Here is an 18,113-nt window from a genome sequence, read left to right on the forward strand (position 1 = left end):
ATGGTTTCTCAGGAGAAGTTGGATGCAATTACCTTTGTTCCTCTATAGGTAAGGTGGTTTTTTCCCTCTGGCTTCTTTCAGGGTTTTTCTTTATGTTTGATTTTCTGTAGTTTTAGTCAGATATTCCTAGGTGTTGCTTTTTGTTTTTATTTTTGGCATTTATCCTGCTTGGTATTTTCTGAGCTTTCTTAATTTGTGGTTTGGTGTCTGACATTGATTTAGGAAAATTCTCAGTCGTGATTGCTTTGAATATTTCTTCTGTTTCATTCTTTCTGCTCCTTCATCTATTCCTGTTATGTGGATGTTATTATACCTTTTGCAGTTGTTGCACAGGTGTTGGATATTCTGTATTGGGTTTTTTTTTCCCGGTGTCTGGTCTTTTTGTTTTACAGTTTACAGGGATTCTTGTGATAGATCCTCTAGCTCAGAGATTCTTTCCTCAGCTGTGTCCAGTCTACTAGTGATTACATCAAAGGCATTCTTCATTTCTGCTCTAGTTCCTTTTCTTTGTGGTTCTTAGGATTTTCATCTCTCTGCTTACCTTGCTCATCTGTTCCTACATGCTATCTACTTTATCCATTAGGGTCCTTAGCATATTAATCATTGTTTTAATTTTAAATTCCTGGTCTGATAATTCCAACATCTCTGCTGTGTCTGATTATGATGCTTGCTCTGTCTCTTCAGATTGTGTTTTTTGCATTTTGGTGTGCCTTGTAATTTTTTTCTTGATAGCCGGACATGATGCACCAGGTGAAAAGAATTGCTGGAATAGCCTTTAGTAATGTGGGGGTGAAGTGTGGGGGTGTGGGGGGGAAGGAAACTGTTCTATAGTACTGTGGTTAGGCCTCAGTCTTTCAGTGAGCCTCTGTCTCTAGACTGTGAACTTCACAAGTATTTCTCAGTTTTTCTTTTCCTCTTAGGTGGGGCCAGGATGGTTAGAGTGTGCTGGAGTTGGATATTTTGCTTTCTTCCATGTGGAATTCTAAAGCTGGCTGGAGTTGGGTATTTCCCTTCCCCATGTCAGTTAGGCTCTCATCATACCCTAGTAGATCAGGCTCTGTTAACTAGCTTCTACCAAAGGCAGGCCTTGTTAAGAACTGAGTGCTGTGGCTTATGTTAAAAAAAATGGTTCCTTTTTGACTCCCCCTACTTGGAAGCACAAGGGGCTTTCCCCCTGGTATTTACCGTGGGACCTTAGTTAAGCTCCCAGAGGTAAAACTCACAAGGGTGTGAGGGTCCCCCTATGACTGAGTCCCCCTGGAGTTTTTCACTCTTCAGACTTGTCCCACGGAGCCTCCTACTATTTTTCCGTTTAGGTTTTCCTCTCCTGGCTCTTATTCTCTTTGAGGTTTCAGCTGGTTTCTGCTCTGGTAAACTGTGATTCTCTGTATCTATTTATCATCTCTTCAGTTTTGGAGGCAATAGTTTGCAGGGTGACCTTGCTTCTCTTAGGAATCTAAGAAGAGTTGTGTTTCCGGCTTCCTCAGCTTTTTACTTGATGTTAAGACTAAGTGATGACTTCTGAGCTCCTTGGACAGAAACTGGAAACTGGAAGAAGACATTTTTTTTTTCAGTCCATTTTCTAGTATTTTTTTGTTTTTCTTTTTCTAGTGCTTGCTCTAAGGACTACAATAGATATCTTTAACTTTAGAGCTTCTTAGTGTTAATATGTCCATCCCTTGTAAAACGTGGAAATGTGTTTAGGTCCATATTAGAGGCTGCTTGCCATAGGATCTCTTTTGCCCTGCTCCCCATCCTGCCCCCCCCCTTTTTTTTTTTTTGGCTGGCAAATAGTCACTTTCTCTGGCACTAGGGATTCAATTGTCCATTCTTTCTCCGTGGATTTGTAACCAATTTATATATATGTCATATACCAATTTATATATATGTGTGTGTTGTTGAGTGCTCAGTTCTTTTCTCTTGATATATTAGTCTAGGTCTTATTTTTTTATAATTGGTTAAAAAAATCAAACATTTCTTTGAAGATAAACATGTGTTTAAATACCAAAGTAAAATTGTACTATTGATATCAAAAGCTATAACTTTTTAAGGCACAAAGAGGTTACTTGGAAGTGAGGTGATAACTTGGATCTTAGTTACTATTTTATTTCCTGTTCTCTTTTTACTTTTGGTACTGAACTTTTGTTTTAAAGCATTCTGCTTTCATTTCTTTTAAGTGAGCTATTGCACTTGTGTTTTATCCATAGACATTAGATATTCACAGAAAATTTGTAGGTAGTGATACATTATGATCTGTTCTGAATATTAATTGGAGTGCTTTAACCTAATCAAAAATTTTTTAATTTTTTATTGTTATGTTAATCACCATACATCATTAGTTTTTGATGTAGTGTTCCATGATTCATTGTTTGTGTATAACACCCAGTGCTCCATGCAATGCGGGCCCTCTTTAATACCCATCACCAGGCTAACCCATCCTCCCACCCCCCTCCCCTCTAGAACCCTCAGTTTGTTTTTCAGAGTCCATCGTCTCTCATGGTTCGTCTCCCCCTCCGATTTCCCCCCCTTCATTCTTCCCCTCCTGCTATCTTCTTTTTTTTTTTTTAACATATATTGTATTATTTGTTTCAGAGGTACAGATCTGTGAATCAACAGTCTTGTACAGTTCACAGCACTCACCATAGCACATGCCCTCCCCAATGTCTATCACCCAGCTACCCCATCCCTCCCACCCCCCCACCACTCCAGCAACCCTCAGTTTGTTTCCTGAGATTAAGAATTCCTCATATCGGTGAGGTCATATGATACATGCCTTTCTCTGATTGACTAATTTCGCTCAGCATAATACCCTCCAGTTCCATCCACGTCGTTGCAAATGGCAAGATCTCATTCCTTTTGATGGCTGCATAATATTCCATTGTATATATATACCACATCTTCTTTATCCATTCATCTGTCTATGGACATCTTGGCTCTTTCCACAGTTTGGCTATTGTGGACATTGCTGCTATAAACACTGGGGTGCACGTACCCCTTTGGATCACTACATTTGTATCTTTGGGGTAGATTACCCAGTAGTGCAATTGCTGGATCATAGGGTAGCTCTATTTTCAACTTTTTGAGGAACCTGCATACTGTTTTCCAGAGTGGCTGCACCAGCTTGCATTCCCACCAACAGTGTAGGAGGGTTCCCCTTTCTCCGCATCCCTGCCAATATCTGTCGTTTCCTGACTTGTTAATTTTAGCCATTCTGACTGGTGTGAGGTGGTATCTCATTGATGTTTTGATTTGGATTTCCCTGATGTCGAGCGATGTTGAGCACTTTTTCATGTGTCTTTTGGCCATTTGGATGTCTTCTTTGGAAAAATGTCCGTTCATGTCTTCTGCCCATTTCTTGATTGGATTCTTTGTTCTTTGGGTGTTGAGTTTAAGAAGTTCTTTATAGATTTTGGATACTAGCCCTTTATCTGATATGTCATTTGCAAATATCTTCTCCCATTCTGTCGGTTGTCTTTTGGTTTTGTTGACTGTTTCTTTTGCTGTGCAAAAGCTTTTCATCTTGATGAGGTCCCAATAGTTCATTTTTGCCCTTGTTTCCCTTGCCTTTGGCGATGTTTCTAGGAAGAAGTTGCTGCGGCTGAGGTCGAAGAGGTTGCTGCCTGTATTCTCCTTTAGCATTTTGATGGACTCATGTCTCACATTTAGGTCTTTCAACCATTTGGAGTCTATTTTTGTGTGTGGTGTAAGGAAATGGTCCAGTTTCATTCTTCTGCATGTGGCTGTCCAATTTTCCCAACACCATTTTTGAAGAGACTGTCTTTTTTCCATTGGACATTCTTCCCTGCTTTGTCAAAGATTAGTTGACCATAGAGTTGAGGGTCCATTTCTGGGCTCTCTATTCTGTTCCATTGATCTGTGTGTCTGTTTTTGTGCCAGTACCATACTGTCTTGATGATGACAGCTTTGTAATAGAGCTGGAAGTCCGGAATTGTGATGCCCCCAGCTTTGCTTTGCTTTTTTGGCATGCCTCTGGCTATTCGGGGTCTTTTCTGGTTCCATACAAATTTTAGGATTATTTGTTCCATTTCTTTGAAAAAAGTGGATGGTATTTTGATAGGGATTACATTGAATGTGTAGATTGCTCTAGGTAGCATTGACATCTTCACAATATTTGTTCTTCCAATCCATGAGCATGGAACGTTTTTCCATTTCTTTGTTTCTTCCTCAGTTTCTTTCATGAGTATTTTATAGTTTTCTGAGTACAGATCCTTTGCCGCTTTGGTTAGATTTATTCCTGGGTATCTTATGGTTTTGGGTGCAGTTGTAAATGGGATCGACTCCTTAGTTTCTCTTTCTTCTGTCTCGTTGTATAGGAATGCCACTGATTTCTGTGCATTGATTTTATATCCTGCCACTTGACTGAATTCCTGTATGAGTTCTAGCAGTTTTGGGGTGGAGTCTTTTGGGTTTTCCACGTAAAGTATCATATCATCTGCAAAGAGTGAGAGTTTGACTTCTTTGCCGATTCGGATGCCTTTGATTTCTTTTTGTTGTCTGATTGCTGTGGCTAGGACTTCTAATACTATGTTGAATAGCAGTGGTGATAGTGGACATCCCTTGCGCGTTCCTGACCTTAGGGAGAAAGCTCTCAGTTTTTCCCCATTGAGAATGATATTGGCTGTGGGTTTTTCATAGATGGCTTTTATGATATTGAGGTATGTACCCTCTATGCCTATACTCTGAAGAGTTTTGATCAAGAAAGGATGCTGTACTTTGTCAAATGCTTTTTCTGCATCTATTGAGAGGATCATATGATTCTTGTTCTTTCTTTTGTTAATGTATTGTAACCTAATCAAAATTTTAAATGTAGCTTTTTAATAAGGATTATCACGTGGTTTCTGAAGAAAAATTGATCCTTACCTTGATGTGATTGTTAAGTAGTCGAACCCTTGGTAATATGTGTTGATTTAGTTCTGTTGTTTATTAGGTGATGCAGTTAATCCTGGAAATAGCTTGCTAGTACTTTTTTTTGGGTGGGGGGATTTATGTGTGTTATGTATAGCAAGCACAAATCCTGGTTTGGGATCTAATTAAAAACTTTAAATTTTAGTCTTTTAGTATTATCTAGAAGGTAGTGGCTTATTTTTTTTAAAAAGGAGATTAAAAAAAATTTTTGGAGTTAACTTTAAAACATAGGAAAGCAAATCTTTTTGCCTTATCTTTTTACAAGTTGCTTTATAATGTATCTTATTTAAAAATAATACCAAGTGTGGTCTATGTTTATCTGAAATTATGTAAAAGTTAATTGTTTGCTTCGAAAAAGTATTTTTTACTTACCACAAATTTTTATTAAGATTCCATTAAATATCAAGATCCCTTACTAGATTATATATATCTTACAGAGGTTGAAGTTATATATATCACACCTAGCCCCTAAAGTGAAGTTTTTTTAATATTATAGTTTTTACTTTAAGGAAAAGGAATATATAATTATGCCTTTAATTCATGAAGAAAATCAATGATATGTTGGTGGAGACAGCCAGTAGGCCGCTTGAAGTATGAGTCTAGATTCAGGAGAAGCGTGATAGTCGTAAAAGTAAGATTGGAAGTTTTCTTCTTAAAGGTGGTCGTTGAGGCTATGTGAGAAGATTATAATGTAAAAACCCAGAATAAGAAGAATTCTGAGGGTAGAAAGTGGGAAACAGCAACATTTAAGTTGTCCATTGTGATATGTGTACAGTTAATACTTTTTAATTTTTTTTTTTTTTAATACTTTTTAATAAAATCAGTAATAGAGGGGCACCTGGGTGGCTCAGTTGTTAAGCGTCTGCCTTCGGCTCAGGTCATGATCCCAGGGCCCTGGGATCGAGCCCCGCATCAGGCTCCCTGTTCAGCGGGAAGCCTGCTTCTCCCTCTCCCACTCCCCCTGCTTGTGTTCCCTCTATTGCTGCCTCTCTCTCTGTCAAAAAATAAATAAAATCTTAAAAAAAAAAAAAGCAGTAATAGAGTGGAAGATACAGAATATGGAAGGTTAGCAGTGTTTTTTTTCAAATTAGCAAGTAGTGGTAGTTCTAATTTTTAAATCTCTAAAACTTAATTTAATAATGAAATCTTTACTCAGAGATTATATATTTTGTACTCAATTGTGTAACCAGTTTTTCCAAAGCATTTAATGAGGTAAGAACATACAGTGTAGTTATGAACACATACACATATATATAATGTGCATATGTACAGATACATAAGTAAAGATATATCTATCTTCATAAGTATGTCTTCATCTATACTGGTTTAACTTTCTTTCCTTCCTACTTTTTTCCTCCCTCTCTCCAATCCATCCATCCATCCATCCATCTTTCCCAGTCTCCCTCCCTCCCTTTACAGAATTAGGCATGCTTTGCCAGCTAGTTCCTGACACCTTGTAAGAGGGCAATTTACTTAAATCTTAATCGTATCACTGTGGGATTCTGAGAAAACTTTGAAGTTGTTTCCAGGGTTGCTTAAAAAATTTGTGCCACAAAGAACTGTGATCATAGTAACTCAGCAGTAAGCATTGGTAACATCTAGTTTATCCCTAGGTGGGCTGTTAAGAACTAGTCTTCTCTTCCTTTTTCTAGGAAGTGCTTTGTTTGTGGTTCAGAAAGTTGTTTTGATGGATTTTGTCTTGTAGAATTGCTGTGGAATTTGCTTTGATATTTAGTATTAGTTTAGATAAATTAAAACTGTGGGGTACTCAAACATGGGCATGGATTAAAATACCCAAATTGCATACTTATTCTAAGCATACTCATGGTTTGAATTGTTAAATTATACTGTTGTAGTTATGAAACTCCTAGGCAGATATGACCAGAATAAATGAACTCTATAATATGTGAATAAAATACCATGAATTTGGCTTATAAATTCTTGACATATTCATGTTTCAGTGTCATGTTATCTTCACAGGAAGAAAATTTAAATTACCTTGTTGTCTTCTGAAAAGTTTACTCTGTTTTATCTCCTGTATATAACAGTATATGATCATGAACTCTTGCTCTTATTTTATCTGTTCCTGTACTTTAAGGCACTATTTTTTTTACTGTTCTAAAACATTCTGGGAGATGAAAATTTATTCTGTCTTGAAAGACTTTCTGAGATGATTAAGTAGTATCTCTTAGTAAGCCATTACAATTGTTGGGACCTTCCACTTTGTTTTTCTTTAATCTGTAATTTCTGCTTTTTTGTAGAACACAAAACATATATAGAGAGAGAGGGAGAGAGAGAGAAGGAGAAAGAATATATAAACATTTAGAATTTAGAAGTTATACCATGCCTGCTATACTCCCTAATAACCTTAGTTATGAAATGTGTTACATATAGTGTCATTCAAAGTTTCAGAAGGTTAGCCAAAGAATATATACATTAGGGTTTCCAGAAAAAGAAAAGAAACATTATTGTCCATCTAATTAGATACAATAATGTTGTTAGAAGATAATAAAATTTAGAATTTCAGCAGAGTATAAGGATACCTTTTAATCTACTGAGGTGTTAAGAAAATATAATTATTTTAGCATTTTCCTGTGGGAATAATGATACTCTTATTACACAGAGTTCTTAAACAGTGGTTCTTAATACCTTTTTAGGTAGTACCCCTTGCTGTGCACAGCCCCTTAAATTTTGCATGCAAGTTGAAGAGCTTCACCCCTTCCCGTATCAAAAAAAAAAAAAAAAAAAAGTTTATTTGTGGTTCACTGAGCTTCACCTATCTCTCTATCCAGTGATTCCCAAAAGAATGGGAATCACAGTCTTCTGTGAAATTTAAAACGCTATTGTTCTTCTTGGCCCTAGCCCTTCCTAGTTAGGCCTAGGCCACCTTTTGTTCTTATTGGCACCTCCTTCCCCATCACTGTTGTAGTAGTATTTTAATAGGTAACTTGGTTTCCGCAGAGAATTTACTCAACTAAGAAGGGAGTGACCTGTTTGTCCTCAGCTAGAGATAGTCAAGTGGTAAATAATAAAATGGCATTTAATTGACTTACCAGTTTCTTGTGATACAGAACATCCCTGGAGAAGTGATAAAATAAATCAATATTCTGATATTCTACACCTACCAAATTGACATTGGAGCTGAGGTTGAAGACAGCACACCAGGGAAACCTGCCAAGAAGAGTCTGCTATATAATACAGCACATTATGCCCTCTACAGATACTGTTTTTTCATTCTTGAGGCTATTAGTTCTGGGGTGGAATTCAGATAAAGCTGGGAAGGAGGTGCTCTTCTTCATTATTTAAAACAATAAATTGAAACTCAAGACCAGGATAGGATGTAATTCAATAACAATACATCCTCTGCTTTTTCCCAGTAGCAAGAATGTGTCAGGGCTTTACTCATTCTCAAAGCACAGAAGCCTGTTAGGATATTGTATTAAACAAGTCATTGCAGAATATAAAGGTAAGTTAGTAAGGGACAGATTATCTGCCATTGAAGCAGTGCTTTGGAAAGAACATGAAACTGGGTGGCTCAGTCGTTAAGCATCTGCCTTCGGCTCAGGTCATGATCCCAGGGTCCTGGGATGGAGCCCCGCATCGGGCTCCCTGCTCAGCGGGAAGCCTGCTTCTCCCTCTCCCACTCCCCCTGCTTGTGTTCCCTCTCTCACTGTGTCTCTCTCTGTCAAATAAATAAATAAAATCTTTAAAAAAAAAAAGAACATGAAACGGACTCCTAATTCCAACTTGTCTTTGCTACTTTTGTATTTGTAAGGAAATCACTTAACTTTTCTGATTCTCGGTTTTCCATAGAGTAAGGATAAAGTATCTACATTATACTTAATAACACTATTAAGAGGATAAAATCTGATTTCAAGTATTGATTATACTTTGTAGATTATTAAATTTTATGCAAATGTAAAATAATCTGATCACATCTTTGCTTGCTAATAAATTGATATCACTAATTTTCCCTCCTGTTTAATGGCTATCTTTTGTGATTATATTTCTATAACATACTATATGTCTCTAGTCTGTTCCTTTTTATAGGGCTGGGTTCCTAGTAACACTTTGTCTGGTAATTCCATAACCATTTGTTTAAGGCCTATTAGATGACAGGTACTATAGCAGGTGTGTGAAAATGTGAAGGTAAACAAGATAATCTTTGCCTGGTAGTTAAAGATAAACATTTATATTATCAGGTAGAAAATTTGTTGAATTTTAGAGATGGAAATAGATTAGTGGAACAAATACATTAGTTCATTTCATAAGGAAATGTATAATCGGGCACTACCACTGAAATTGCAGAGACACTTTTGTTTTGGTTTTGTGATTAAGTGTATTGTTTTTTTCTTCATATGTAACCAGCTTTTGGTAAGAATAGGTATCACTTGAGAAGGATTTAAGTTTTCTGTGTGCGTGTGACTCTTGGATGTTGATGTTACCCTAATTTTTCTTCATATAATTTACTTAAAATAAGTACTAGTAGAATATCTTTGGTTTAGAATTTGGTAGGAACTGATAAGATTGGTAAAGCTTAATAAGAACAATTTTAATTCATTTGTACAAATCATAGACAAGAAAGCTAAAAGGTCATCCTATCAGTGATTTTTAAATTATTTTTTAGAGGAGCATTAGAATTCTGTTGTTTTGCTGAGGTGTGTTAGGACCTGCTGAGCAGGGTCATTGCCTGCAGGGTTTGGTTCCCTGGGTTTGCCTAGATCTCCTTCCCCCTTTTAACCAGAGTAGGTCCAACATTATGTTTATATGTTGGTGATAAATGTATGTTTTTTTCCTTAAATAGTTTTTATGTTTAAAAATGTAAGTTAGGTAACTAGTCTTGTTCCTCATTTTATTTTTATTTTTTTTTAAGATTTTATTTATTTCACAAAGAGAGAAAGAGAGAGCACAGCAGGGGAAGCGACAGGCAGAGGGAGATGTAGGCTCCTTGCTGAGCAAGGAGCCTGATGCAGGGCTTGATCCCAGGATCCTGGGATCATGACCTGAGCCAAAGGCAGATGCTTAACCTACTGAGCCACCCAGGCGACCCTCATTTTAATGACAAAATTAAATTACAGAGTACCAGAGAATTAAAGTTAAATGAAACCCTGATATTCAAATTTCAGTTGTTCAGTTAAATTATACTGCCTCCATGTGGCTTAGTGGTATTAGAAATCTTATTAAGCCATTTTAAGTAGTGAATAATCCAGATTATATATATGACTGGATCTGACTTCAAGATTTCATTGACAATGTTAATATGAAGACATGGCATGAAATTTAAGTGAAAATGATTTGATATTGGTACTTTTTTATTTACAAAGTTTTTTTTTAAGTACTAGAAATGTTCGAAATTGAAACTCCAAATATGTTTTTATAATTTTCATTTATTTGAGAGCGTGAGTGAGAGAGAAACAGAGAGAGAAGGAGCAGGGGGAGGGGCAGAGGGCAAGGGAGAAGCAGACTCCCCACTGAGCAGGGAGCCAGACATGGGGCTCGATCCTGGGACTCGAGGATCATGACCTGAGCCGAAGGCAGACGCTTAACTGACTGAGCCACCCAGGCGCCCCGTCAAAGTTTTTATAAAATTATTTTAATACTGCCCTTAAACTCTTAAAACATTAAAGACTTCTTTCCTAAAGAATAGGTTGTACTTCATTCATGGTTTTACATGCAGTATAAGTTAAATGAAGTGATTAAGGGCATAAAATTATCCTTTGAGTTTCTACCTTAATTTTCATTAGTTTGATAAATATGCAGTTTCTCTGTAAAGTGAATGTTAATCGAACTTTCATTTGTCTTTTGGCATTAGAAAGTTCACTTAGTGCCTAACTTCTCACTTAATGAAGTTAAAAACAAGGTGATTTAGTATGATTTGTAAGGACATCTAATAAACAGTTGCATTGTGTGTAAAATAAATAGAATACCTGATTTTTTTTTTTTTTGCAATAAATGTGCATTGTTTTGGCCTTGAGCTTGACATTTTGGCAAGATGAGTTCTTTAGGTTCTTTATTAAATTTAGAATTCTCTAGCATAAATGTAGACTAATGGCAAATGATACTGTTTTTCCTATTAATACATAATGATAATGAAATAGTAATTTTTAAAATAAAGATATAATTGACACATAACATTATATTAGTTTCAAGTGTACAACATAATCATTCAGTAATGGTATATATTGTGAAATGATCACTACAGTAAATCTAGTTAACAATTACAAGGCAAGAGTAATTTTAAATAATTTCAATTAATGACCACTAAATAGAATGTTTAATGACTACTGAACAGAATGACTTTTAGAATCTATTTAGATCCAATTGTTAGGGTACTGAAAACTTACTTCAGTATAATCTGCCCTTTTTCTCAACTCCTCCTGATAATCGTTTTGATTTCTAAAAAAATAATGAAGTGATTATTAAGTCAAATTGATGCTTAATCTCACTCTATCTCTTTTTAAAATTATTTGCAGGAGAGGGCTGCTCACAATTTATATGGCCAATTTGGTAAGTAATTCCTTTTCTTTTGTTTCTTTTGAAGTTTTCCCATGTGCTTTTTTATCTTTCTTTTTTAAATGGAGTTCCCTTAAAAAAAAAAAAAAGGAAAGGAAAGCTACTGAAATTTCAGAAGATCTTCTGTCTCTGTTTTGAAGGATAGTCTTAAATGTTTAAAAGAGCCTTGATGCCATCTAGTTTATTCCTGTCATATATGACTTATTTCCATTTATTTCAGGAGTAAGTGATTACCTGCCTGTGCCCTTCATGACTGTTTTTTTCTTTAAGCGTAGATCTTCATCTTTGATAGGATATATATCTCTATGTATCTCTTTCTCCATATCTTCAATTTCATTTCATACTCCGCTTCTCTTGCCATTTCTTTTGGGAAAATGATTTAAGGATGAGCTTTTATGATGTCATTATTCTTGGACCTTAGAACAACATTGGTCCTATCTCCAAACACTGAGTATATTTAATAACATAATTATCTGGTCTTCTAAATTTCGAAGTTTATAGGAATGAAATCAGTGTTGTCTAGTCTGATATTCTTTATGGTAAATATATAATCAAGATTATATAATTTTCATTGCCAAGTTCATTATTTAAAAATGTATTTACAGGGGCTCCTGGGTGGCTCAGTCGTTAAGCGTCTGCCTTCGGCTCAGGGCATGATCCCAGGGTCCTGGGATCAAACCCCGCATCGGGCTCCGTGCTTGGCGGGAAGCCTGCTTCTTCCTCTCCCACTCCCCCTGCCTGTGTTCCTGCTCTCGTTATCTCTCTCTCTGTCAAGTAAATAAATAAAATCTTTAAAAAATGTATTTACATGAAAAATATTTAAAGTTGTTTAATAGAATTAATAGGCAACATTGAAAAATTCAACTAAGAAAAAATTGTCTGAGAAGAGGTTCTTGAATTCTCTAACAAGGGAATATAGTTCAGAGTTCTATTTAGAAACTCATTTCAGGTATAAAATATTAAATTTTTGCTCTGCACTTACCATATGTCCATTACTGCCCTGTCTGCTGATAGACAGGATGGAGATAGTTCTTATACTTAATGGAGTTTGCTGCCTAGTGAAGAAGTCACAGTAGAAATAATAATGTTTGAAAAGGACTGGAATATAAATAATAGCATGCTGTGAGAACCATAATAGTGACACCAAACTATTGTGGGTGCTGCTCTTCTCACTTTTTCAAGATACTTAAAAATATTTCTGCATAATACTAGAATGGATTTGAGTTTTAATGTGTTTTCTTTTCTTTAACCATGAACATGCTTTTCTATATTACCACATGGTATGTACTTTAATACACAAATACTATCTGTATTTATATACTTAACTTTAAATTCTAAGTAAAGTTTCACAAACTTTTTTTGTGTGTCTTGCCTGGTTTAGGTTGTTAATTCCTGGAGAAATGATTTTTGACTTTGTTTGATATAATCAATGTTGGAGATTGCCCTTAATATATTGTATTTTTTAAGAATAAGCCTTTTATTGAAGGAATCATACATAGATTCATATGCAGCTGTAAGAAATAATAAAGAGATCTCATATACACTCTGTTTCCCCTGTAGTAATATCTTACAAAACTATAGTAGTATCAAAATTATATTGATGTTGATATTTACTGTAGTCAAGAGAGAGAACCTTTCTTTTATGAGAAGAAACAAAACTTAATTTTGATCCTTTATTAAGGATATTTTAATCATTAACCACAAAATTTTAATGAGATCAAAGGCCTTTTAAACATAGATTTTCACTATGTTTAAAGGAAAGTGAACTTATACATAATATATTCTTGGTATACCAATGATAACCTAATAAGCTTAATTTTCTTAATCTAAATAGGGCCTTTTGTTTATTCTGTTACTATAAAACTCTCTTTAGTAAGAGAGTAGTTGGTGCAGAGTAGGTAAAGATTTAAATATTTTCAGAGACCGAATTCAGCTTTAAGAAATAACTTTGTTCTAGAACTTGATTGTATTGGTTATTAGACTAAGTTAAAGTTGTTGGCTTATAATATCAACAACAATATTTCTAAATGATAGGAGCTTTTATTTTAAAATTATTTATTGTATTTATGTATGTATTTCTGATTTGGAAAGTACAGAAGAGCATAAAAAAAGAAAGTAAAAATCATCCGTAATTTTACCATGTAGTAATTACTGCCATTTTAATGTTTTTTATTCCCTTCCTTCTCCTCCAGTGTACATACATAAATACACAAACAGAGATGCACATTCACATTACATATTATATACCCTTTTTAAAATATTGGGGACATATTATTTTGTGACATCTTTTGTTACTGTGCTGTATAGTTTTTATTGCTCATGATATTAAGTAATCATTTTTTGGAGGGTGTACGCCTACCTTTCCACTTCTTGTTATATCTTCATGAGAGTGGGTTGGTTTCATACATACACATAAATGCACAGCCCCCCTCAAAATGTTGGGAGACAATGAAATAATAACTGTTTGGTTAGTAACAATATCATCTTGTTATTTTTGGCTGTGATAGTTATTGGTCCTTAGTCATTTTAACCAGAAAATTTCAAAGGCATTGGCATGCCTTTGAAAGAGTACAAGATAGAAGAATATGCAGAACTGGCTTCATATTATCTTTATTATCTTTGTCTTTATTTTTATTAGTAAATACTTATTGCATGCACAGCACTTTGCTTAGGTATTGGGACACAAATATAAGCCATTATTCTGTCCTCAAAATTAATTTAGTTGAGAGTACAGGTATACCTAGATCTGGATTTAAAATGAATAGGTAAGTAATAGTCCAAGATAGTGTGTTCATGTCAAATATGTGAAATGTAGTCTTTCGAACTTTAGAAAAGGAAGTTAGCTTTGGGTAGGAGCAATCAGAAAGTTTTATGAATTACATGGGACTTGAACCTTGAAGAAAGGAGGGGACTTAGAGGCAGCTCCATCTTGGAGATATGTCATTGGTGACCACAGGACAAAATTCTTGCCTTTCCAGGGATTGCCAAGCTGGGGTCAAGGTTTATGAACCAAAAAGGGATAAGAACCATTGAGCATCTACTGTGTTAGACACTGTAAGTGAAATTGGAGTCATTAAAATAAACAAGGTCATATAGTTTCTGCTTCTGGGGGACCTTCTACTTTACTGGGGAGAGAAATATGTAAACTAGTGGAAATAAACCTCATTTCTGGTTTTTTGTATTGATAGTTGTCTCAAAACAGAAAACAGTATAGTGTTTCTACTATGCAATTTTGAGTATACATTTTGCTAGTTGTGTTTGTGTTAGTGTTGTAGGGAACAGGTGAAGAGCCAGATAGTCTAAATAAAGGCATTTCTATTCGTGCTTTTGTAATTATTAAAAGATCTTTTCTGGTCTCCCTTATAGTTACACTTATTACCTATGAAATCTGTCAGTAAGCCCTGGCAAGTCTCAGTTATTAGATCAGTAGTTTATAGCCTTAAAGATTAACTAGCAGTTTTAATAATTACAAACTTAAGGCAATTGAATTACTACCCGTCTGAGAGTGTTTTTTTGTTATGTGTTTGTTAGCAATTTTGGAAGGAAAAGTGTACAATTTAAAAATAGTATAGTTTTTTAGCTTTTTAGAATTGATAGAGAACTAGTTGTTAATAGGCAAAATATATGAAATGTATAGACAAGGTATAAAATAAAGAATTAAATGTTTTCTCTGGCTTCTGCCCAAGATATGGCTCTCAAATTATGGAAATGTTTTCTTGGGGCTAATATACTAGAACCAGTTACCTACAAGAACACCAGATGCTTAGATTCAACTTTGCCACAGTATCATTTAAAAGAGAACACATAAAAGTTTGCATTGATATAATTTCCCTTTATTATGTTGGTTGTGACAATGACAGGGTCCTAGTCTTTCAAAATTCATTGTATACTGCTAACAGTTATTTAAAATGTGATGTTAGGTGTAGGTCATTTATGTTTAGTTTAATTATAATTTATGACATTTAAAAATCTTCCTATATAGGTCCTTTTGAAAACTTTTCTCTGCAATTTAATTTATGCAATCAAGCATTCAACAATGCATGCGTTTTAAAATTGTAAGTATATATTTAGTAGGCCTGCTTCTAGCATTTGTGTTTTAATTTTAAACATGCAGTGTCTGTGATTAAAACATCTATATTTGATTTTTCAAACAAGGTTTGAAAATGTTGATTCATATGTTTTCTTGTAAGGCCACTTCAATTTAAGTAGATTTAGCACCTATTTATTATATATCAGTACTGTGCTAGGCACATGAGGATACAAAAGAAATACAAAATGGATTGTAAACTAGTTGGAGAAATTTGACAGATGAACTTGAAAGAAAGAAACTGAATTGTGTAAGACTATTGAATCACAGACCTGTACCTCTGAAACAAATAATACATTATATGTTAAAAAAAAAAAGAAGAAGATAGCAAGAAGGGGAAAATGAAGGGGGGGAAATCGGAGAGGGAGATGAACCATGAGAGACTATGGACTCTGAGAAACAAACTGAGGGTTCTAGAGGGAAGGGGGATGGGGGGATGAATTAGCCTGGTGATGGGTATTAAAGAAGGCACGTACTGCATGGAGCACTGGGTGTTATAGGCAAACAATGAATCATGGAATACTACATCAAAAACGGATGATGTAATGTATGGTGATTAACATAACATAATTAAAAAAATACTAAAAAAAAAAAGAAACTGAAAGTATTACAGAAAACAATTATAAACACCCTTTCTCAAATTGCTCCCCTAAGCCTTCCCTCTGCAGCATATGACATCAACCATTCATCCAGTTGCTCAGGCCAGACACTTAGAGTTCTAACTCTTCTTCTCTTTATACTCTTAGTTCAATCCAGTAGGACATCTTACTCTACTTCTAAAATATATTCTGGATCTTAAAGTGACCCGCCATCTCCACGGTTATAACCGTAGTACAAGCCCTAACATCTCTTTCCTGAGCTACCTTAATAGCCTCACTGGTTTGCATTTTTCCACTCTTGTCTTCCTGTAGTCTCTCTTCCATATGTGGAAGTCAGAGTCATTGGAAATACAGATTACAGCATGTTGATCTTCTGCTTAAAACTCAGAAAAACCTTCCCTTCCCACTATACACCAAATAAAATTCAAATGCCTTACTGTGGCTTACAAGGCTCTGACTTCTACTTTTTCTTCTCATTCTTTACACTGGCTTTCTTTCTGTCTCTTGAACACTTGAAGCTTGTTCTTTTCCAGCCTTAGCATTTGCTTTTCTTTTTGTTTGGAAATCTATTTCCCTAAATTTCTTGGCTAGCATCTCCTCCTTATATAGTTGACCCATTGTCACCTGCTGAGAAAGCCCTTTCTTACCATCACAGTTAAACAACTTGCCCTCACTTCTCTACTCTGTAATTTGTAATCCTGTCTTTTTTCGTGGCATTTATAAGTACTGAAATTGTTTTGTTTGTTGTCTTTTTTTCCCCTCACTGTGTATAAGCTGCTTAAGGGCGAGGACTCTTGCTTGTTCACTGACATATCTCTAGTATCTGCAAATAGTGCTTAGCATATAGTATATGCTCAATAAATAATTATTGAATGAATGTAGATTGGGAGCAAATACTATTTAAAATGGCAAAGATGAGAGGGAACGATCTTTATATCTGTTCTTATTTCCCTCCTTCCATTAGCCCTAAGACCCAAGTCCTTTAAGCCAACCAAATGACCTTGTTTTCCCACAGGAAATAAACAGAGGAGTAATTGGATCTGTCCTCAGCTGAGTTCCTGAACTAGTACATTCCTTTGTATTCCTTCCTGTATGAGTTCTAACAATTTTGGTGTGGAGTCTTACGGGTTTTCCATGTAGAGTATCATGTCGTCTGTGAAGAGTGAGAGTTTGACTTCTTCTTTGCCGGTTTGAATGCCTTTTATTTCTTTTTGTTGTCTGAATGCTGAGGCTAGGACTTCTAGTACTATGTTGAACAACATAGTGGTGAGAGTGGTAAGAGTGGACATCCCTGCCGTGTTCCTGACCTTAGGAGGAGAGCTCTCAGTTTTTCCCCATTGAGAATGATATTTGCTGTGGGCTTTTTGTTTATGGCTTTTATGATACTGAGGTATGTTCCCTCTATCCATATACTGTAGAGAGTTTTAATCAAGAAAGGATTAATGGAGTATTTTATTTTTATTTTTTATTTATTTTTATTTTTATTTATTATTGAGTATGTTATTAAATATTTTGTCATATGCTTTTTCTGCATCAATTAAGAGGTTCATATGGTTCTTCTCCTTTCTTTTGTTAACGTGATGTATCACGTTGATTGATTTGCAGATGTTGAACCACCCTTACAACCCGGGAATAAATTCTACTTGGTCGTGGTGAATAATCCTTTTAATCTACTGTTGGATCCTATTGGCTAGTATCTTGGTGAGAGGTTTGGCATCCATGTTCATCAAGGATGTTGGTCTGTAATTCTCCTTTTTTGGTGGGGTCTTTGTCTGGTTTTGGGATCAAGGTAATGCTGGCTTCATAGATCGAGTTTGGAAGTTTTCCTTCCATTTCTATTTTTTGAAATAGCCTCAGAAGAATAGGTATTAGTTCTTCTTTAATTATTGGTAGAGTTCCCCTGGGAAGCCATCTGGCCCTGGACTCTTGTTTGTTGAGAGGTTTTTGATTACTGCTTCAATTTCCTTGTTGGTTATGGGTCTCTTCAG

The 18,113-nt window shown here is 35.3% G+C and overlaps 1 protein-coding gene across 6 annotated transcripts in view; it reads left to right on the plus strand.

Annotated features, from left to right (window-relative positions):
- Positions 1-18,113, plus strand: part of TMEM135 (transmembrane protein 135) — a 241,943-nt gene that overhangs the window by 100,923 nt on the left and 122,907 nt on the right. For 3 of the 6 annotated variants that reach the window (XR_004298024.1, XM_032393606.1, XM_032393608.1), the window contains one exon: positions 11,400-11,433. Coding sequence is in view for 4 of the 6 variants with exons in the window: in XM_032393606.1 (XP_032249497.1) it covers positions 11,400-11,433 (34 nt within the window). In the remaining 2 variants the exon portion in view is untranslated. The other 3 variants (XR_004298025.1, XM_032393609.1, XM_032393610.1) reach the window with 3 other exon arrangements.

This window comes from Phoca vitulina, unplaced genomic scaffold (assembly GCF_004348235.1).
Source record: "Phoca vitulina isolate PV1807 unplaced genomic scaffold, GSC_HSeal_1.0 scaffold74, whole genome shotgun sequence".
NCBI classification, from domain to species: domain Eukaryota; kingdom Metazoa; phylum Chordata; class Mammalia; order Carnivora; family Phocidae; genus Phoca; species Phoca vitulina.